This window comes from Lactuca sativa, chromosome 6 (genome assembly GCF_002870075.4).
Source record: "Lactuca sativa cultivar Salinas chromosome 6, Lsat_Salinas_v11, whole genome shotgun sequence".
NCBI classification, from domain to species: domain Eukaryota; kingdom Viridiplantae; phylum Streptophyta; class Magnoliopsida; order Asterales; family Asteraceae; genus Lactuca; species Lactuca sativa.
The window spans coordinates 20,654,446-20,677,575 of NC_056628.2; the positions used below are offsets into that span (position 1 = coordinate 20,654,446).

At 34.9% G+C, this 23,130-nt stretch overlaps 2 protein-coding genes and 2 long non-coding RNA genes across 4 annotated transcripts in view; 1 reads left to right on the forward strand and 3 right to left on the reverse strand.

Moving 5' to 3' along the window:
- The window catches only part of LOC128126753 (polyadenylate-binding protein 2-like), a 61,142-nt gene extending 56,468 nt beyond the window's left edge, over positions 1-4,674 (forward strand). Inside the window, exon 3 of the mRNA XM_052764853.1 lies at positions 4,549-4,674. Within this exon, the coding sequence (XP_052620813.1) occupies positions 4,549-4,674 (126 nt within the window). The remainder of the gene's footprint in view (positions 1-4,548) is intronic.
- Positions 4,675-6,634: 1,960 nt separating this feature from the next.
- On the reverse strand, positions 6,635-7,274 carry LOC111900005 (monothiol glutaredoxin-S5). Its single transcript, XM_023895888.3, has one exon. The coding sequence runs from the start codon at positions 7,160-7,162 to the stop codon at positions 6,857-6,859; it is 306 nt and encodes a 101-aa protein (XP_023751656.1). The 5' UTR covers positions 7,163-7,274; the 3' UTR covers positions 6,635-6,856.
- Positions 7,275-9,329: 2,055 nt separating this feature from the next.
- On the reverse strand, positions 9,330-11,016 carry LOC111900007 (uncharacterized). Its single transcript, XR_008224693.1, has 3 exons — positions 10,778-11,016; positions 9,992-10,266; positions 9,330-9,719 (listed from the first exon to the last, which is right to left on the reverse strand). It is a non-coding gene; the product is annotated as an uncharacterized LOC111900007 (long non-coding RNA).
- Positions 11,017-11,261: 245 nt separating this feature from the next.
- On the reverse strand, positions 11,262-12,529 carry LOC128126687 (uncharacterized). Its single transcript, XR_008224694.1, has 3 exons — positions 11,748-12,529; positions 11,508-11,632; positions 11,262-11,394 (listed from the first exon to the last, which is right to left on the reverse strand). It is a non-coding gene; the product is annotated as an uncharacterized LOC128126687 (long non-coding RNA).
- Between the last annotated feature and the right edge of the window lie 10,601 nt (positions 12,530-23,130).

A 23,130-nucleotide genomic window follows, 5' to 3' on the forward strand; every position in this document is an offset into this window, starting at 1 on the left:
AAGCTCTTAAAGCTTGAAGACATCAAGCTACAACAAAATGTATGTATTCTATCTTGTTACACTTATTGATTTGTATGCTAGATTAGGATAATACCTTGGATGTTCTTATTTGCATGTATAATAGAGAAAACATAGATCCAAGGTAATTAGGGTTGCATGTACACTTAGGAGTGTTAGAATGCTCAAAACCCAACAGTTCGCTGCAGGATGTTTGAGGGAGCGAGCCTAACATTGGTTGGAGGAGGTCGGCTATGCTTTGAAAGCCCCATCCATTGAGTCCATGACATGGCCATATTTTTTTACTCGGTTTTTGAGCAGAGTTTGCACCAAATGTTGAGTTGAAGTAGTTAGCTAGGGAGTTCTTTTACATGAGGCAGATGACTGAGATGGTGGCAGAGATCACCACGAAGTTCAAAGGGAGGGATTTGTTGGTACCTTAGTATACATCTGATGAGGAGATGAGGAAGACCCGATACCATGATATCTAGGGCGCGGGAACAAGAGATTGATTTGGATCACATTGGGAATAGGAAGGCATAGCATAGGCAGACAATTAGGGTTTTGGCGAAGAAACCCAAGGGTTTCGACTCTAGGTCAAAGGGTCGGAGCCGCTGTGGCAAATGTGGCATGTCGCATGATGGGGTTTGCAGAGCAGGTGGTTTGTGTTGCTACAAGTGCGACAAGACAGGGTACTTTAGCTAGGATTGCACTGCTATTATCACCACCACACAGACATCAAATTTGATTTGCTTTCATTGCAATTAGAAGGGCCACAAGAAGGCCAACTGACCTAGTTTAGCATCAAGAGGAACAGTGGTAGCACCTGCTCCAACGACCCTAGGTATTAATGACAGCTGCTAGGGCAAGGCGGATGCACCTATTGTGAGGAGCAGGGCTTTTCAGCTGACTGCCGAGGAGTTGCGTGCTGCACTAGATGTGGTGACGAGTATGTCTCTTCTCCTTAACTCTTTATTTATGCTGAATTCTCTGCTTATATTTGTGTGTTTTGTTTTAGGATCGTTCCTTGTGAATGACATCTCTGCTTTGATATTATTTGCTTTAGGGGCTACGGGTGAGCTGGATCATCCATAGAGGTTGAGATTGTGGATGATCGATATGTCCAGGTATTAAGGGTTCATCAAGATTGTGTTCTAGAGATGTTTAACGAGCAGTTTCCGATCAACTTGGTTCCCATTTCTTTACACGGGAACACGGTTATTGTGGTGATTGATTGACTGAGCTCCAATGGGGCAGTGATTGATTGTGAGCATCAGATGGTCCGTGTTCGGACCCCAAGTGGAGGAGAGTTGGTGGTCTGTGGAGAGGGCGCTCAGTGCGGTCAGTCCTATGCTTAGCCGCTAGGGCCAAATGCTATCTTCATCAGGGTTGTTCCAGTATGGTCACCTATGTTATGGATTCTCGAGATAAGGGTAAGGATTCGGTTAATGATGTGCCGATTGTGTGGGAGTACCCGGATGTGTTTTTGAATGATTTGCCTGGAGTGCCTCTGAAGAGGTAGGTGGAATTCCTGATAGACTTGGTTCCTGGTGCGGCTCCGATAGCCAAAGAACCATATCGGTTAGCTCCACCAGAGATGCAAGAGTTGTCTACATAGCTGGAAGGCCTGTTTACAAGGGGTTCATCCGATCGAGTAGTTTGCCTTGGAGTGCGCAAATCTTATTTGTGAAGAAGAAGGATGGGTCGTATCATATGTGTATTGACTACCGGGAGTTGAATAAGCTAACGGTGAAGAACCGTTATCCACTCCTGAGTATTGATGGTTTGTTTGACCAGCTTCAGTGTGCATCTTGGTTTTACAAGATTAATCTTCATTCAGGTTATCATCAAATGAGGGTCAGAGAATATTATGTGCAAAAGACGTCCTTCCAGACTTGTTATGTTCATTATGAGTTCGTGGTGATGCCCTTTGGGCTCACTAATGGTCTAACCGCGTTCATGGACCTCATGAACTGCATGTGCAGACTGATGTTGGATCGTTTTGTGATTGTATTCATCGATGACATCCTGGTCTATTCCAAGACAATGAGGAGCACTTGAGGTAGGTGTTGTAGACCTTGAGGAGGGAGAAACTGTATGCAAAGTTCCCCAAGTGTGAGTTCTGGTTGCCGGAGGTGTAATTTCTAGGGCACCTTGTCAACTAGAATGGTATTCTGGTTGATCCGGCTAAGGTTGAGGTCGTGATGAGGTGGGAGGTTCTGAGGTCTCCAGCTGAGATTCAAAGTTTCCTTGGGTTAGTAGATTATTACCCGAAATTCATTTAGGATTTCTCCAAGATAGCAGTTCCCCCTACACGAATGATGAAGATGATTGCCACTTTTCGTTAGGGGCTTGAGTAGCAGGCAACGTTTGAGACCTTGAGGCAGAGATTGTGCGAGGCACCGATTTTGATCCTGACGGAGGATTTTGAGTATTTCGTGGTTTATTGTGACGTATCTTGTTGGGTTTTGAGCATAACATCATTCCTATGGTGTACACGTAACCGTAATTGCTTTGATCTAGGTTTTTCTAACTTGAACATACAACTATGAATACCAAAGCATTAACCCTATAACTAGCATACATATTTCGAAATTGACATATGATTAGGGTTTAGATCTTACCTCTCTTGTTATGTAGCAATAACAAGTTCATCTTGAATATCCTTGACCTTTGAAAGCTTAGTGCCTCAAATGTTGCATCTCTAATGGAGTCAAAAACACCACTAGCAACAAGGAGGAACAAGAGAGAGATGAGGAGGCTTCAAAAACGTCTAGGGTTCTCTTAGAATTCTTGGTCACGTTTTTAGGGTCTTATGTGGTTGTTTTATAGTTGAGGCTTCTAGGGTTTGAACATATGGACTCCCATTGAACATGGACAAAATTTTTATGGACTCTCATAGAGATTTCGTCCCCCTTATACCAATAAGGTCCATGAGCCCAAACTATAAATATTACCGATTTACATAATCAGTCCTCGTTAATTTAATCAGTCTCTTTTGATCACCAAATTAATTCTAAACTAATTTTTGATCAATACTAATTAAATAATATGATTTCTCAATTAATATATTGTTCTTATAATATATTAATAAATCATAATAAATCCTCTTTCTCCATAATTCATCCTATTAGTTGCTATTGTGAAGGCAACCCAAAAGGATCATGCTCATAATCAAATCAAGTACATACCAAAAGTAGTTATGGGCTTAGACACCTAATCCAACACTTCTATCATGAGATTGGGCGTGATATTGATGCAAAGGGGTTGTGTTAATGCTTATGCTTCGAGGAAACTAAAGCCCCATAAGGCAAATTACCCAACGCATGATTTCGAGCTGGGGGCTATGGTTTCCGCCCTTAAGATTTGGCGACATTACCTCTATGGGGTCCGATGTACTATTTACACAGATCAAAAGAGCCTAAGGTACTTGATGGATCAGCCGAATCTGAATAGGAGGCAGTGTCGGTGGTTGCGACTCCGATCAAGGATATATGTACGAGGATGATAGTGATTACTCCACTCTTGGAGCAGATTCGGGAGGCTCAGGTTGAGGTTATGAAGGAAGAGCACCGGAAGAGTGAGTGGATAGTGGGTTAGGTGGCTTCCTTTGATTATGATAGCCGAGGTTTATTAACTCACCATCGTAGAGTGTGGGTTCCTTATTGGGGAGGTGCGCGTCAAGTTCTAATGGAGGAGGTGAACAAATTGATATTCTCCATTAATCCCAAAGCGAAGAAAATGTAAAAAGATCTTCGTCTTGATTATTGGTGGGCCTGTATGAATCAAGACGTTGCTTGGTATGTGGAGTGGTGCTTGACTTGCATGAAAGTTAAGGCTGAACATCAACGGCCACACAGAAATATGCAACCGTTTGACATTCCCGTTTGGAAATGGGAAGAGATTACCATGAATTTTATTACGAAGCTTCCTCGGACAGTGCATGGAGTGGATTCGATTTGGGTTATCGTGGATCGATTGTCCAAGAGCACACACTTTACTCTGATTTAGGAGAGTATCTCTGCGGAGAAGTTAGCTGAAGTTTATATCAGGGAGGTTGTGGCACGGCATGAGGTGCCAATTTCGGTGGTATCATACAAGGATGTCCGGTTTACTTCTAGGTTTTGGAAGACGTTTCACGAGGATTTGGGTACTCATCTGCATTTCAGCATGAACTTTCACCCGTAGATGGATGGTTAGAGCTACCAGACCATCCATACATTGGAGGATATGATGCGGGCGTGTGTTTTGGATTTCGGTGGTAGCTTCGATACGTATCTTCCATTAGAAGAATTCTCGTATAACAATAGCTATCATGCCAACATCAATCAACCTCCTATTGAGATGTTCTATGTGAGGAAATGCAGGACCCCAATATGCTGGGGTAAGGTCGGTCAACGAGTCATGGAGAGTCCCAAGTGCAAGAAATAACAATATAATTTTGGTATATCTTGTATTTAAGTGCAAGAAATAGGAATGTACTTTGGTAGTTTTTATTTATGTTTGATAATTTAACTTATAAATTTATATATGTTTTTATTTATTAGGTAGTTGGAAAATCTCTGGGTAATGCTCAACGACCCGACATGTAGGGAAGAGCTTTATGCGTTTTTTCAACCGGAGAATAATCAAGGAGGAAATGATGGGAACAGAGATGGTGGTTTGTTGGATTATTAATTTGTGTGTAGTATGTTACACTTGTCGTTGCACTTTGCTACTTGTTAGAATTATAAAACTTTGTTTGTTTATTTTGATATGAAATTTATTATAACAATATTTGGTATTTAATCGGATGTGCTTATGTAATTTTTTTTCTATATTTAATGTCATTATGTATCGGTTTTTATATACCCAAAATCGTTGATTAAAAAAAATTAAAAATGAAAAATGTTATTACCGGCTACATCATCATTAGCGACGGCATAGGCATTAACGGCGACCCCAAGTATTGCCGGCGACAGGAGCATTAGCGACAACAATTATGTTTATCGGAGACGTTTTGATCAATAACGACAAAGCAGTAACGACGAATTATTACTGGCGACGTGTCGCTGCTATTACCAGTACTAGTGACTTTGTTACACTTTATCAGCGACTTTTTTCGCCGCTAATTGTCTTTTTTCTTGTAGTGCCAGGCCATCAGCCATACATCAGTATCTCTAAAATCGATTGACATTCTATATTGAAGCATTTACCAAACTCTAAGACATTGTAAATGGTTTTATAGCTTATTTGTTCTTGTACCCGATTTTTTTTTATATAAAAAAACCGGCAGTTTCGGTTCCTATTCCAAATATCGAGAACCGATATAGTCTGTTATGGTTCTAATATTTTAGGAACCGTCGATTCCCGTTATATTAAATATAGGTGGGTACCCACCTATGCTCATCCGTAGATAAAAGGCACGTGGGATTGATGTGATGGGTCAAGGGTGGCTATATTTTTTGGGAAGGAACTCCAGGATTATATGAAGCGCATGGATGCAAGTTAGACGTTTTGGGAAGGAACTCCGGGATAATATGAAGCACATGGTTGCAAGTTAGACGTTACACTCAAAGACCATTATGAATTTGTTTTGTCTACTTAGAAGGAAGCAATATGTAATGCAATAATGAATCTCATGGAGAGTTTGATCCTAGATCAGGATGAACGCTGGCGGTATGCTTAGCATATGAAAGTCAGACAAGAAGTGGTGTTTTCAGTGGCAGATGAGTGAGTAACGCTTAAGAACCTGCCCTTGGGAGGGAAATAATAACCGGAAACAACTGCTTATAATACTCTGTAGTTTGAGGATCAAATAGAGATATCCGCTTGTGGAGGGGATCACGTCTCATTAGGACGTTAGTGAGGTAATATCTTATCAAGGAGATGATCGATAGTTGGTCTAAAAGGATGATCAACCGTACTAGACCGAGACACAACCCAAACTCCTATGATATGCAGGCAGTGATAGGGAATTTTGCACGATATATGAAATCTTAATTGAACAATGACATGTGGAGGTAGAAGGCTTACGAGTCATGAGCTTCTTTCCCAAAGAACAAGCTGATGATATCAAGGGAATAAGCATCGACTAACTTTTTGCCTGTACCCGCCACAATAAGAAGGATGCAATCATTATCCTAAATGTTGTGTTGTAAAATTTGGTCATGTTGGCTGAGTACTCGTTTAGTTACTTGGACTTGGCCACAAGCCGTCTCCTAAAGCGAGTTAAGCCTATTTGGCCAAAAACCACTAAGGACATGTCTATAACTTGTGTATAATCAACTTAGAGCATTATTTTCACCTTGTTAGAATTACATTTTTTCAATAGTTATTAACTATGTTTATTAATTTACACCATGCATGCAGCTTGATTTTCTTGAGATTAAATCGACCACAAATGGTCAATCTAATCGTTGCAGTTTGCCGGGCCACATTAATTGTCCTTCGAATTTCAGTGAGTTGGGTGAAACTATTTTATTGCTTTGTCTCTATTAGGAAAATGTTTATCTGCATGTACTTCTACTAGTTTAGCATATATCAATACCTGATTTGCCAGAGTTTCTAAGTGCGTAAACCGTAAGCTAGCTAGATTTAGCAATATAAACAACATAGAAAATTAGTGTTAAATAAACCGCAGGATATAAAAAAAATGTAAGGTAAAAGCAGAAATATGTTATTATTGCTCAGCATCCTTACCAACCAAAAGGAAAGGAGAGCGGAGATAAACTTCAAAGCTGACACTAGTAGCCTCATCATATATTTATGTTATCTCATACAATATGATCTATGATATAGTCTTACATTTTGTTCTAAACTTGATTTAACTTAAAGCCTGCTTTATTGCGTTAAGTTATAGTAGTAATTATTTATTGAATCAAACCCATAAAGCTCCAGCCCTGATGAGCATTGGCTTCAAATCCCTCTTCAGCTGAAGACTCATAATCTCATTAGTTCCACCGACTAACTTACCACCAATGAAGACAGCCGGGACCATACTGCACCCGAGCCCAGACAATGCCTGCTCAATCTCTCTGCTCATTGCTATCTCATCGAGCTCATAGACAGTAGGATTCACACCCAAGTCATTGAAGAGAGACTTGATTGTGTAGGATAATATGCAAGAACTCTTACTGAAGATCACCACAGGCCTCTCAGAAACCATTATGTTGACTCGGTCCATGTATATGATAGATAACTGAGAACTGTTAGTGATTGTATAGAATGTGTTCAATTTGATTATTGAAGAGATTGCGTTCACCTTTTAGTATGAAAAGTGAGTGAGCATGGAGAGATATATAGGGTTTTTGAGGATGATATGTGGAGAAAAGAGAATGTTTTAGGTTGGTGATGGATAGAGAAATTAGGTTCTAAAGATGGGCTTCGCTACAAAGTTGAGAGTGATATGATAGGAAAAAGTTGGTAGGCAGCGAATCTTTTTGCTACGGAAGGAGATATAGATATCTATGGCCAAGTGTTTATGCGTAGGGCTTCATATTCGATTCTTCAAGCATCTTTGTTCCAGATTTTTGTTGCCTTTCCAACAACGACTTTTCTTAACATAAAATGTAGTTATTTAGCAAGTATAAGTTGCAAAAGTTCACATTTCTTTTTTGTATTTTTCGTTACCTTCGGAGAAAATTATATTTAAAAAGCCTTGTATCATGCACTTAGACCATCCCAATGGGGTTCTATGAAGAGTTTAATGAGCTAAAAGGTGGTGACGTTGCATTGAATGGAGTAAAAATGCATGGTAGACTAGGGTTGATAATTTATGACACGGCACGACAAAAATACACGATACGAAACGAAATTGGGCCAAAACTGAAATTTGAATTCGTGTTCGTGTTAACTGGAAAAAACATGATGTCGTGTCGTGTCATGTTCGTGTTCAAAATTCAAATAGACTTGAGTAGTTGTGAGATGATATTAACTTTCGGAAAGGTATAAGTTTTTATGTGATACCTTAATTATCGTAGATATTTGATCGATGCCAACTTTTTTTAAGAGGATAGGAGAATCAAACTGAGAACAAAATAAGATAGTAAGAGAAAAAAGAACACAAATATATGAACTGAATAATAAAAAGTAAGGGTGTCGAATGGGTAAAATTTTCGGGTTTCGGGTAGAACGGGTATTTCTTTAAAAAAATAATACCCGATACCCGACCTATATTGTAATTCGGGTTTTCGGGTTTTGGGTATTCGGGTTTGAGGTCGGATCGGGTAATTATCGGGTATACCCGAAACTTTCTTAAATGACACTTATTGATAATTTATTTATTGTTTTATTTTTTTATTTTTACATGTTAGTTGGTTTAATAATGAATCGGGTAGGAAAATACTCCATACAATTAACAAGTACATATATAATAACAATACAAATCATTATAATATGTTATGTACTTTTTTAATTCTATTTTGTGCGATAGTGAGAAACTGAGAATTGTGATGACGGTTCAGGACTTCAGTTTTAGCGTCGTATTCCCTTTGCAAGTTTGTGTCGACTGTCGAGTCATCGTTCATAAGTAGGAAACAAATGGTTTTGTTTTATTTGAAGTGTGTGTACGTGACTGCATTGTATATTTGATATTATTTAAAAAACGAATTCGGGTATTCGGGTATACCCGAAAATAAATATTCATACCTAAAACCCGATCTATATTATTATCGGGTTAACCTATTACCCGAATATTCATACCCGTTACCCGTTCTACCCGACCCATTCTACCCAAATGCGAAACGGGTCGGGTGGGTAGAACGGGTTTCGGGTTTTTTTGACAGGCCTAATAAAAAGCAGAGCTACCATCCACACAGATGAATCAATTAGTCGTGATGGAATTAACTTAACGTACGGATACAAACATCATGAAATCCGAACTGCTTTTAAAGATAGAAAACTTTACATGATTCATCGCAGAGTTGTAAGTGGACTAATCAAATTCTTTTGTAGAAGAATGAGCGCCATCACTTTTAGTATGAACTAGGGAAGATCCCCGCTTTGCGGGGTTAGACACGCTAAAGACATGAAAAAGATCTCATGTAGTTGCTATATGAAATACATTAATCTAATACATAAATCTAACATAGTTGTTTAAGCTTTAATACATACCTGCTATGATAAATATGTTAATAACCTAAAAGATGGATAAGTGTGAGACAAATTTCATTTTTCATTGTTCTGGCCATTAAGGCAGACTGAGTGAAGCGGTGTCTCCCACAGTTTACCCCCACCAAGAGTTCTCCGAAACATCATTTTGAATAAATTAGTTTAAACATAAAGAAGTCATATAATAGCAGTGTACTTAGGTTTTGAGTTTGTAAGGAACATGGAAAGAACAAAACGATCCATTCAATTCCATCTAGCAATGGAATGAAAAATTCTATCCTTCCTTTATTCCATCATACCAAAAGGCAAGCTGCTATGCACTTAATAACAGGGATGAACTTGAAGCAACTATTGTGAACTACTTTTGAAAAAAAAAATGATATAGCTAAGGACAAAAGAGTTGATATTAGAAATCGAAACAAACCAATGAAAAAAAATCAAGTTTAGCTCCGGTTCCGGTCCCTGGAGTTCCGGTTCTTGTTCCAATCCCTGGAGTTCCAGTTCCAGTTCCGGTTCCTGGTGTCGGGGTTCCAGTTCCGGTTTCGGTTCCGGTTCCGGTTCCGGGTGTTGGGGTTCCGGTTCTTGGGGTTGGGGCTCCACTTCCAGTTGCTGGTGGTGTTGGAGTTGAAGTACTGCAATGTGAAAAACCAAAGGAAAATAGTGAGTAGCTTTCAAGACCATAATCTTTAGTCATTACAGACAAACCATCTTCTTTCAAGAAAAAGAAGAAAACAAATAAGCATGCACTTTGAAAAATTGATCAACTTTGAACAAAATCATATACAATGGTTTAAATTTTAAGAATATATCTTAAGTCTTAACAGAAAGAAGCACTGAAGAATAGCTTATTTCTCACTTAAAATACGTAAAATTATAATCCAATTAAGATGGAAAGATATCATACCTAGGGTTCCCAGAATAACAAACAGAATCCGCACCAGTAAATCATCAACAAACACAACACAAATGAGAATACATAAATGTTGAGAAAGTAGGATGGTAAGAAAAAGAATACATATCTGTTTTATCCACTCCCTCCATATCATCTCACATTGGGCGTAAGAAAAAGACATTTTTACCCTTGTTACATATACTTATCAATACATTGGTATTATAGAAAATAAATATACGAACCTTCACTGATGTTGTGCAACATTTGCATTATGTCCAACGTACAACCTGATGGAGGTAAAATAGCAAATTATATCAGAAGAAATAAAACTTGCCATCAGAAGATGATATTTTGCACTTATCTCGCAACAAATTTGATTTTTTATTTCACACTTACACAACAGTTGAATACCATTATTCCATTTTCAAAATTTTGTTGTTTATATGGATTCGGTTTTCTGTAAAGCAACTTTTATAATGTACAACACAACAAAAGTTCGAATAATTTACCTTCCAAAGCTTTATACTCATTTTGTAAAATGAGATGAGTTGTTTATAAACCAAAAGAAAAAGCATCATCTCCTAATTATATAAACCAAAGTAAGCATCTCTTTTTAATAGTGAAACTCCATTTTTCATTAAAAATATTAAAAAAAATCAAAAAAATATAATGCCAGAAAAAGCATCAATACAAATAATTTGTCTCCATAAACATAAAAGATTATGTAGTTATTTAAAAATTCATGAAGCCTTTCTTTTAACAAACAAAGTGTTTCGAAGAAGATGATCAACTACTAACCTCTTATGAAGAAGGGAAGTCGTCGGAATCAACAGAAATCGATGGAATCGAAGCAGGGGACGACAAATCGAAGATGTTGGCCGAAATTGAGAGAAACCACCAGAATAAGTTAACAGAAGCAATTTAAAAACTTTAAAATAAACGAAAACAAATTCGAGTGAGAGTGATTATCACCTTATTGTTTAGATTTACTCTGTTCCAATTAAATTTGTAAACCTGCCATTGCAATGATTTTTCGAGCTGCAAATGTGAATCTTGGTTAAAACTTAAGAGATTTTCTGCGTGTCAATGATTTATGAAAAAAGATTACATGCCTTATAAGAAATCTCCCCAAATTTCAATACGCCTTCAAGAAAGATCACAACCTGATGTTAATGAGATGGAAGTTGTGTATTGATAACATGGCAACTGATTATAAGGTTGGAGATGTAAGTGAAGCCCCTTATAAGAAATCTCCCCAAATTTCAGCTAGACGATCACTTTCAAGATTGTAATGATCTTATCTATAGTTCAATTGTCCTAAAAGGCTAAAACAATGTCATAGCATTGAAATCTTTGAAAGTTTCAAGATTTACATGGTTAATGATTAGCCTTACAACGCATTAATGGCAAAACTCCTACAAAAAAAACTTCAAAATCATCATTATATATCTGAAACCACATGTATTCTTAAAGTTATAGAAGTCAAAATCATTATTTGAGTTTAAAGTAGCACAAAGGGATGGCTTACATGTATTGACCAATAAACCCTTATTGGCTGGAACTGGAATGGGATTGGCTTCACTCTTCTTCTGTCTTTTTATTCAACAAATAAGCTTCAATGAAATTTGTATCAGAATCCTCTTCCTGTTGAAACTGCGACATGATATAAATTCATTATAATAACCAAAAAACAATAGAATTGAGATAAAGTTGGTTTAGAATAAACACTAAAACCAAAAGATGTTGCAGCAAAGTCGGTGTGATTTACCTACTTGATCTCTCTTCTATGTCGACATATCTGTACAGCAACAACAACACGGCTAACAAATTTTCCGATTTTTGTGCACAACAGATCACAATTCCACCAATGACGTCCGATTATCCAAGCACTTACACCAACGCTTCCATCATAGGCGTCTCTGGTACAACTGAAGAAGTCTCCGGTGGAACTGAAGTCGTCTCGGGTAAGACCGAAGGTGTTGACGTTGCGGAGGGGACCATAAGCCGTAATACAAAAATCAAGAAGAAATTATAACCCTCAATATGGGAAACACAGGGGAATCGGAGAAGGACAAACAGACGACGACGTCGGAGAAGGACAAATAGACGACGACGTTGGCTAAGGGCATGTTAAAAAACCAAATCAGGTGTCCGGTGCACCAACCTCACAGTCGCTGGAAACCCAGATAAACAGAGCAGACGGTGGAGAATGGTGTGTAGAAAGTACCAGAGAGGGCGACGTCGGTGCTAGTGGCGGTGGAATTAGTTGAGGGAAATTGATTGAGGGAAAACGGTGGAATACCGATTGGAAAAGAAGATAAGCGGGTGGAGGAAGATGGAACAAACAGGAATGGTTGGTGAGACGGTGGAAGCAATTGTGTAAGCTTTCCATTGGAGAACAAAGGCGGTGCAAGACACGTTGTAAGTGTATCAGAAGCCGATGAAACCAAGCCAAATAAGAGAACAAAAGAAGAAAACAAAAAAAAAATTACAGCCAATCAGATGCAAGAACTGTTCAACTTGTAGTTCAAAATTAGTATATATATAAATTACCACATTACTGCCGCAGTAATACAGGAGATAGTAAGTGGGTTTTAAAAGGAAATAAAACACTTATCGATTTGATTTGGCTGTTATTTCGTTCTTTTTAAGCCTATACCAAAATTAATTTATTTACACTTTAGATCCCTATCTTTTATATTCTTTGCTCATTTGTTATTGTATACACTTTACACCAATGTTTTAAAAATCGGTTTTTTAGTTGAACCGGTATGGTGTCCGGTTCCCAGTTCAACTGGTTTAACCGGTTCGACCGCCGAGTGAACCGGTTTCTATATTTTTCATGTTTTTTTTCTATTTTCCTACACATACATACACATATAAATTATGAATTTGATGTTCATAAGTTCAAACATTAAAAATACACATAAAAATAAGTTGTAAATAAATAAAAATAAATTAAAATAACACATAACCATAAGTTTTAGTGTTTTACATCAATCAATATACGCTAAAAAAAATAAAATATAATACCGAAACGAAATATAGTTTTAGATGAATACAACCACATCAAAAAACTTTATAGCATTTAACATATGTTTTTATTTAGAGAAAACTAAATATATTTGAAAAAAAATACAAAAGTTTATTATGTAAATAATTATTTTTCATGTGTTTTTATTCGGATTAACCGGTTCAACCGGTTTATTTTGACCGGTTCAACCGGGTTTTTCTAAAAACCGGTCTGTTCAATTCGGTTCAAAAATCAATGTAAAATCGGTGATAGTTGAACCGCTCCCTCCTCCGGTTCCCGGTCCAACCGGTTCGACCGGCCGATTCAAACCGGTTTTTAAAACATTGCTTTACACTAGGGATATGAAAGTATGTCCATACCCGGCCCGGATAGACCTCTGGAAAAACCGGGGAGCGGTTAACGGGATTTTGTAAAATCGAAAACCGGACCGCTATATAGGAACTGATTCTAGTTCGATTCCAAGTAAGGTATCGGGTAAAATGGGTATGGAACAGAAAAACCTGGAAACATCAAAGCGGGTCGGGTTGAACTTGGTAGAGTGGGTCTAGAATCGGAAAACCCGAGAAAACCAAAATTTTTTGGTAATTACTTTGTGGATTGAACTTTGAAAAATTTTAGTTTTGATATCCCAATTTTGAAGGACTATAACTAAATGAATATTAAATTAAAAAATTACAAAATTATTGTCTAAAATCATGTATAAACTCTAAGCTACACGTTCGAAACAACCACATGCTAATCCGACTTCAAACGAATTAGATATGCATGTTTTAAAACATTTACAGAACACACAAAAAAAATCTGAAAAACTGAAAATTTACAACGTTGATATCTCAATTTTAGGGGATACTAAGTCAATGAATATGAAACCAAAAATGACAAAATTATAGTCTAAAATCCAGGGGCGGACCTAGTAGGTGTCCCGGTGTGGCACCGGCAACACCTAATTTTTCTGTCCGCAGTGGAAAAAATTTTGATTTTTCGATTTTTTTACCTTATTTTTCTACATCGGCAACACCTATTTCAACCTCGGCAACACCTACTGTGTATTTCTGCATCCGCCCCTGCTAAAATCATATACAAACTCTAAACGACACATTGGAAAAAATCGTATATTAATCCGACTTCAAAAAATTTAGATATGTATTTTTAAAACATTAAAAAAAACTGAGAAACAAAAAATTTCATATTTGATATCCCGACTTTAGGAGACTATAAGTCAATGAATATGAAACCAAAAATAACAAAATTATAGATTAAAATCATGTACAAACTATAAATTATACTCTTGGAAAAAAACCTCATTCCAATACGACTTCAAACAAATATATGCATGTTTTAAACTTTTCACATAAATCGGTCCCGGTTCCTAACATCAGTTTCAGATCTTAAATTTACCCGGACCCAAAGGACCGAGACCCGGATTACTCGGAACCCGGATAAAGTCATTCTTTAAACTCGAAACCCATACTGGTTTTACATATTCTAGTTTCGTTTCCGGTTAGATTTTTCAGTTTTAAATTTCATCTCTAATTTACACCACCATATTTTCTTTTACTTTTCTTGAGTATATATATATATATATATATATATATATATATATATATATATATATATTTTGTCATATCAGCTATTCAATTAATAGCACACTATAACAATTCACGGTCTTAGAAAAAATAATTGTATCAAATAGCGGATTATATACGGGTGATGCTAATAACGTCGTGACCACAATTCTCGTTAACGTTATAGTGGTACTACAATCGTCATTGGTTGTAAGTCATTGTGGGTTTACTTGCCAAAAAGAAAAATAGTTTTTAGGCTAAGTCTAATTTTTTTAATAAGTCCAAAACAAAGTTTTGAATTTCTTTTGTATGTTGACCTAATTAGAAAGTAGAGGTATGTTCTTCTTTCGGAATAAATTGTCCACCACAAGGCTTTCCCCCAAAACAAAGTTTTGAATTTCAATCACGACATCGTCAGAGGCCATGAATGGAGAAAGGCTTCTGATGGAGGTAAGTAGGCTGTCACATCTTCCTATATTACTTGATTTTCCTCATCGACATCTCTCCAGCTCTTTCTTTTCCCACCATATACGATATATTGTTGAGGTACATGGAGGTCCCGGATATCTTCTTGCCATCAGAAACGTTATCGGCTTCGATGAGACTGATCTTCATCGCTCTTGGGTTAAAGTAAGTCCGATTCATTGATTTTTTTTATTAATCTGTATATGTGTCTGTTTATTGTCCTATACTTCTGTTGTGTTTTTAACTTTGTTTGGAGGAATCGAATTGAATCAAATCATGGTGTGTATTGTGTATTGTGTGTGTTTATGTTGCTTTGTTTATTTTTTTCTTTGGAATTGGGAATTAAACATTGTCGTATGTATATACAGGCCTAAGCGACGAGGAGTCCTCTAGAGAGGAACACAAGACTTGAGAATATGTGTTGAAGGATTTGGAATTTAGCTCGTCAGAAAAAACAGGTTATTACAACTTTTGTTTACTTAATTGTCAATTTTTTCCCCTAAACTTATGCAATTAGGTGTTGATTCAGTTGGTGAATTTCATCTGAACAATTGTGTGAACCGTCACCAGAAATAATGTAACTTCATAAGTATGATGAAAAGGTACTACATTCTGTAAAATGTCAAGGTATCCTTTAGTTTACTTTCTGTTTCAATCTATATCAGATATTAACATAGAAATGGAAAAACAGGCTGATCTATGGAGTGTTGGTGCCCTTCTATTTCAACTTGTAATTGGGAGAACACCATTTACCGGAAACAATCAAATTCATATTTATATATTTCCATCAGGTGCTTGGCTTTCAAGGATATAATATATATATATATATATATATATATATATATATATATATATATATATATATATATATATATATATAGAGAGAGAGAGAGAGAGAGAGAGATAGGTTCAAATGTTTTTAGCAAATATTGTGTGCCTAAATGCACCAATCAGAAATTAGCAAATAGTTAATTAATTAATTAAATAAATAAGGGTAAATTAGTAATATTACATATATGTATTAATGAATATCCAAAATTAACAACTGATATCCCTTTATTTAAGGGATCAATTTTTATTTACCTATTAAAACCCTACACCACAAGAAGCTAGGATCCTACGCTCTCATCGGACTCCCACAATGTCTCTTTCACCACCACACAATTCTCCAATCCTAATCTTAAATCCTACAAACTAAACAATCGAAGAACCCTAACTGTATCCGCACTAGGAGCCAACACACTTGACGGAACAACAATGGCACTCATCGGAGGTGGCTCGGTCGCAACAATCGCCGCCGTGATTTCACTCGCAGAACCCGAGAAGCGCCGGCAGTTGCAGGCGGAGGAGGTTGGCGGTCAGGTTCACGTTTCAAGTTCACTTTTCCTAATTTACACTCTTCGTTATCTCAATTAGGTCTTACAATTTCGATGTTTTGATTGAATTTTGTACTCATAAACTTTCGATTGAATTTGGGAGATACTGTGATCTGTTAGGCGCTGGTGCAGTGAAGAAGGTGTACAGGGGATTTGATCAAGAAGAAGGAATGGATGTGGCATGGAACCAAGTAAAACTAAGAAGCTTCGGTGGAGATCCATCTATTCTCAAGAGACTCTTTTTAGAAATCAAACTGTTACAGACATTAGAGAATGAAAACATCATTGTTCTTTACAGTTTCTGGAGGGATACTAAAAACAGCACCTTGAACTTCATCACAGAGGCATGTGCTTCAGGTAATTTAAGGGATTACAGGAAGAAACGCAGACAAGTTTCATTGAAGGCATTGAAGAATTGGTCAAGACAGATTTTGAGAGTGAAATATGAAATGAGAACTTTATCTCAGGTGTGTGTGTGTTTGTGTGTTTCAACTGATCAAAATTTTCTTTTTTCCACCATTAACATATGCGGTTAACAGTGTCCGTCTCCTTTGCAGCTACATGTTTCAATGGGTCACAGTTTCGTCCATTGATACCCTTGTTAGAAGCCATGCCAAAGGAACTTGGTGCTAGCCTGCATGATATGCTTAATCTAATCACATGTAATTTCTTGAAACAACATTCTGTCATGGCCTCCATGTGTTTGATAAAATGACTCAATGAAAAAATAGTTAAAAATCATTAATGTTTTTACTTCACTTTGTTCCTTATTCTTTTCAGAACTATATAACTCAATTTAGATTGGGTTGGATGCCATTTTCATAACAATAGGTTGATGCTAGTTCCTTATTCTGTCAGAATTTGCAGTTAAATACATTGAGCATATCAAGAAGAAACACATGGAACCCGAAGAATGTTAGTTCCTTATTCTGTCAGAATAGGTTGATGCTAGTTCCTTATTTTGTTTGTTGGGTATATTCTTGATAATACAAACTCTTAAAGAATATTCTTGTAGAATAGTTTATTTTGTAAGAATATTATTTGTTGTATTCTGATAGAATTGTAGTTAATTATTTGTATGTTTAATGTGTAGGTTTTACAAGTGTATCACTACAAATTACTTGGCAATGAATTTTTGGTAGAAAAGGCTTCAAGAATGGCTTGAAGACCTGATGGGAAAGGGTTGAAGAATGAATTAAAGAATGATCACACTCATTTTTTAAGAATGTTGTTATTTTTTAAGAATTATACTTGTTTATTCTTTCAGAATGTTTGTTATTATTCAATGAATCACAATCATACAATGTAATTTTTTTGATATATTATTAGTTCAAAAATCGATTTTGTGTATTCTTTCAGAATGTATTTACTAGTTTATGTTTGGCATTCTGCCATTCTGACATAATAAAATCAAAAAATACATTTACTAGTTTATGGTTGACATTCTGACAGAATAAAATCGAAAAATACATTTAAAATATTCAGATTTTAAAAAAATAAAGGAATTAATCATCCCTAAAAATCCGAAAATTTCCTTTTTTAATATAGGTTAATTGACTAAAATGCCATTATGCTGAAATTTGTGTGATTATATGGTACATGCTATCCTAATCTACTACCATAGACCCTCAAATCATGATATTTGATTATATTTCATCCGATGGTCCAGATCTGTGCATTCTGGCACACAATAGTTAGTAAAAACAAAATAACCTAACCCTATATATATATATATATATATATATATATATATATATATATATATATATTTCTATAATAGTTTAAGTTAACAATCATTTCACCTTTCATGCATTTGCTTCAAAATATCATGAAATCAAGAAAATTGCAATTTCCTCCAGATGTAAAGGACTTAAGTCCCGAGTGTATTGATCTTTGTCGAAAATTACTGCGAAAAAATCTAGGTACTTATAATTTAGACTCATAACATAAATTAGAAGCATGATTATTTTTCAATTAATCAAGAATTATGGTTACTTTGATGGACAGTGGAAAGATTGACTTTTGAGGAGTCTTTACACACCCATTTTTAACCCAATCAACACCTGATGAAATGTCAAGGAAGCCATGAAGAATGACAAATGTGTTTTCTTATCCTAAAAGCCCAACTTATAAGAACAAAGAAGATAATTCACAAGAAGATAATTTACCATTTACTCTAACCCATTTGGCAATTGTGATGGAATATGCTTCTGAAGGGGAACTTTTTGATCGAATATGCACTGCACGGAGGTTTAATGAAGATGAGGTTCTTTTCTTTCTTTTTCCTTTTTTTTTAAATTTTATATGAAGTCATTTGTTGTTTTTCTTTCTTGAAAACATTTAATTATGTTGATTATGAGCAGGGTCGATTCTTCTTTCAATAACTCATATTTGATGTCAACTACTTTCACTCTATGCTAATTGAAAACTTAAAAATTACACCTTTTTCTAACTTTACTCTAACTAAAATTAAGAAATATCAGTTTCATAATTTCATTTTAAGGAAATAATTCATCTTTTATAAAAATTGTTGTAGGGTTGATGAATCTCCAAGTATATCGAAAGAGGTAAAAAGGTCAGTTGGGGCTTTTCATTGTTTTGATTTAATCTGTATCTGTTTTTGGTATTTTTTTTTTTGTTTGATTGTTGAAATACCATTATTGGATTTTGATCGATCCTTTTTGGTATTCTTAATTGCACTTCAAACTGTCTAATTTAATGGAGTTTTATTTTGTTTCCATTTATGGATCTTTCACTCTCCTCATGATCGATTTAGCAATTAGCAATTAGAAACTAACAGTTAACATCCATGTTAAGATTAAACGAATAACCAAGATCAATGATTTTAGGATAAGCATTTGGGGAAAATCAAAATTAAGTTTGGAAACCATGAAATTTAATTGTTTCCCTAAATTAGCGATAAAATTGACATCAATGAGTTGACAAGACCTCATATTTCTAGGAGTGCAACTTAAAATTGGAGCACAAGCTTCTTCATGTTCTTAGCATCAATAGTATAAGGTTTTTCTTTAAAAATTTTGTGGGAATTGTGAAGTTCATTTGTGATTTGATTATTGTTTAGTTAAATGTTTGATATTTGTTGTCAGATAGACAAAAATGTTGAAAGGGAAATCATCAATCACAGGTCTTTAAGACATCCTAATATCGTTAGGTTCAAAGAGGTGCAACCATTTTCAATGTTTTCTTTTTTAAATTATCATTTTTACTACTGTAACAAATTAATTACTAAAATCAAAACTTTAATCTATTTTAGCTCATATTGACCCCAACCCATGTGGCAATTATGATGGAATATGCTTCTGAAGGTGAACTTTTTGATCGAATATGCACTGCAGGGAGGTTTAACGAAGATGAGGTTCTTTTCTTTCTTTTTCCGTTTTTTTTTTAAATTTTATATGAAGTCATTTGTTGTTTTTCTTTCTTGAAAACATTTAATTATGTTGATTATGATAAGGGTCGATTCTTCTTTCAATAACTCATATTTGATGTCAGCTACTGTCACTCTATGGTAATTGAAATTTTAAAAATTTTAGTAAATAGTAACAAACTTTTATATTTGTTCAAATAGGTATCATAAACTTACTGACCATTCAATTTTGTTTCATTGTTATGAAATTTTTTATTTTTGTTTTTTGAATGTGGCAAGTTTATGCAAAACAAAAATTGTTAAAATAGTAACCAAGTTTCGATTTTGTTATGATATTATGAAAATGATGAAAACATTAAAGTGATTATGTGGCATGTTTATTGAAACTATATAATGAAACTGTTTCAATAAACCTGTCACGTCAACAAAGAAAAAAGTTTATAACCATGGAACAAAAAAATACAAAATATCATAATACAAGAATAAAATTGCAAGTTGGGTGGTTAATGCTTTCGAAAATTCGTTTGAGCTACTCACTTGAACAAATTTTAAATTTGGTTACCTTTTAATGAAAATAGTTTTTCATTTTTATATTATTATTATTATTATTATTATTATTATTATTATTATTATTATTATTATTATTATTATTATTATTTGGGTAGAGGCTAATGATTTGAATTTATTTTTTCATCATTGAAGCAACTTTGTGTACTCTGTGACATTCAAGCAGTGAAAAAACATTGATGTGAACAAATTTCATAAAACATATGATAGATTTGGATGAAAGTTAGTACCTATATCAGTCGAAATTGCATCCCACATCAGGTAATGTCAATTGTACCCCTGTTGACCTGCAATCTGACCGGACCAGTTTTACGAGTGCGGGACTGATTCAGGTATTAACCGGGTAGGATCGAAAACCATGGCTAATTTTCTTTATATGATAGTCACTTTCCAACATATGTGATTGTTAGTTTTTCTCTACAGTTTCACTCTCTGTTTTTCAAAAATGATTTCGTGATCAGGACTGAATTGTTATACATTAAAAAACAATGATTTTGACTATTTTAACACTTAAGAATTTCAAAAGTTTCATTTTCTTTATACCTTTTATCAACCACTTGTTTATTTATATTCTAATATAAACTTCTTATTTTATATTTATAAATTAGATTGGCTTTTTGTTTGATTAACTTTTACTTTCTGTTGAACAAGAAATGGCTTACATAAGATACCGTTATTAGATGAAAATAAACAGACAAGGTTAGATGAAAGGGGATTTATAAAATATTTTAAGATAGATAAGGCTAATTGTTTAATTGTTGTGTTTTTGTTGCAGGTCGGAGACAATTGGTGTCGCTAAACTAATCAACTTCTCAAGTAACAAATGAATGATTGCAGCATCTAAAGCCATTGAAGAACTGCCGATGGTTTCATATTTAATACACCCTCAAATAACCCAAAAAAATCCAACGACAAAGGCGCATCTAATTTCATATAGTTAGTATGTTATGATATTTACCTCTCTATTAGAATATATACCTATCAATTATGAATTATCATCTTAATTGTGAATTTTGGATTATGAACTTGTATTATTGTGAATGATTGTGAATTGCATGAGTAAAAAATTATGAAATGTTAGAGTGTTGTATGTTATGAACAACTTAATACAAATCTATGAATATAAGAGCATTGGGTGTGGACAACAAGATGAAACACCAAGTTGTGCCACCTCACATGCCACAGAAGCAAATGGTGGTATAACACAAAGTGGAAAAATAGGTAATAAGATGAAACACCAACTTTTTAAGAATAAATATGTTTTATTTTTGATTTTTTTTTCAAATTTTTTTTTTCTTTTTCCTTTTTCGTTTTTCCCCTTTTTATGTTTTTTAATCACTAAAATGAATATATTTTTATAAAATATAAAATTTTAAAACAAAAAAAGACATAATATTTAAAATCTAAAATTACAATTACAATTAAAAAAACATAACTTTAAACCTAAAATCATAACTAAATTATCATTCAAATTACTCATAAAATCCTAATTAACCAAAATATTTCTTCCTAATTTGTTTCTTCATTACTTGTAGCACCGCTAGATCCTCAGGGGCCAAACCTTCCTCGCTCGTCTAAAGAATTGACAATTGATGTTTCATTAGTTCCCTCTTTTTTTGTTCCTGCTTCTCCCGTGCCTGCCTTTCTTGGAACTCCAAATGACGACGTTTCAAGTTAGTATTTATAAAATTTGAAGAAAGTATGTGTATAAGATATAGAGAGAATGAGAGAAAGGTTTTAAAAAAATGGGTTAAAATTAGTATTTATAAAGAAGTAAAAGTTATTTATTTATTTTTTGACCTTTTGCAACGGCCACTAGCTCAACGTTCAAATTTCACCGCGATTCAATCGGTCGTAGCGTCACGAGTAACGCCATAACGAGAAGCAACAAGAAGGGGGTCGATGTTCCCCCCATTACAACGGCCTTAAGGCCATCCACATAAGCCTATAACGAGCAAAATTAGACCCATACCGCATCGTCTAAGAATTCTATAAAATATGAAAAAAAAACTACTAAGATTTCAAATATTGACAATTATTGGAATTTGAACTGCAATAAATTGATAGCATATGAGTACCTTCAATATTTTTATAGGCACCATTTTATTGTGATTTGATATTACATTAGTTTTAAGCTGTGTTTTTGTTCTTCTAATTAACGAGTTGATAACATAATTAAATCGAGTTAGTGGTGTAAAGAATGATCAAAGAAAAAAAGATTAAAATGAAGGACGTGTGGGCAAAAAACAGTGGCGAGTCTAGAATACAAAACAACATAGTTCACTAAATTTTCTATATACATTTTTCTATATAAATTCAAAGATTTTTATAAGTAAGGTAGGTCCTAAATTTTTATTAAGGTAGGCCCCTAAAAAATTTCTATAGAAATTTCAGAGAAATAAAAAAAAAATAGGTGGGTCCTAGAACCAAATTCCATATACCTAGCCTCGCCACTGGCTCAATATGAAGAGTTTTTGGGCAATAGGCTCGCAAAATCAGAGACTTGACTGGCGGCAAATGAATATATGTACTGGAGTTTCGTGAAATCCAGGTAGCATCGAAATCGAAGAGAGGTCGACGATCGTAGAAGTGGTGAAGATCGACATCTTCAATTTGATGCATAGCTGCTTCAGTGTGTTATCTTCTTATATCCTCTGTGTGGCTTACGGAAATGTAATAACTATATGAAAATTACATATACACCCTTGCTTCATTAAAAGTAACATGTTTGTTTTCCTATTGTTGATTTTTGTTCT

Coding starts and splice junctions, on each gene's coding strand:
- LOC111900005 (XM_023895888.3), bottom strand. CDS start 7,162: ATGGACCGAGTCAACATAATGGTTTCTGAGAGGCCTGTGGTGATCTTC.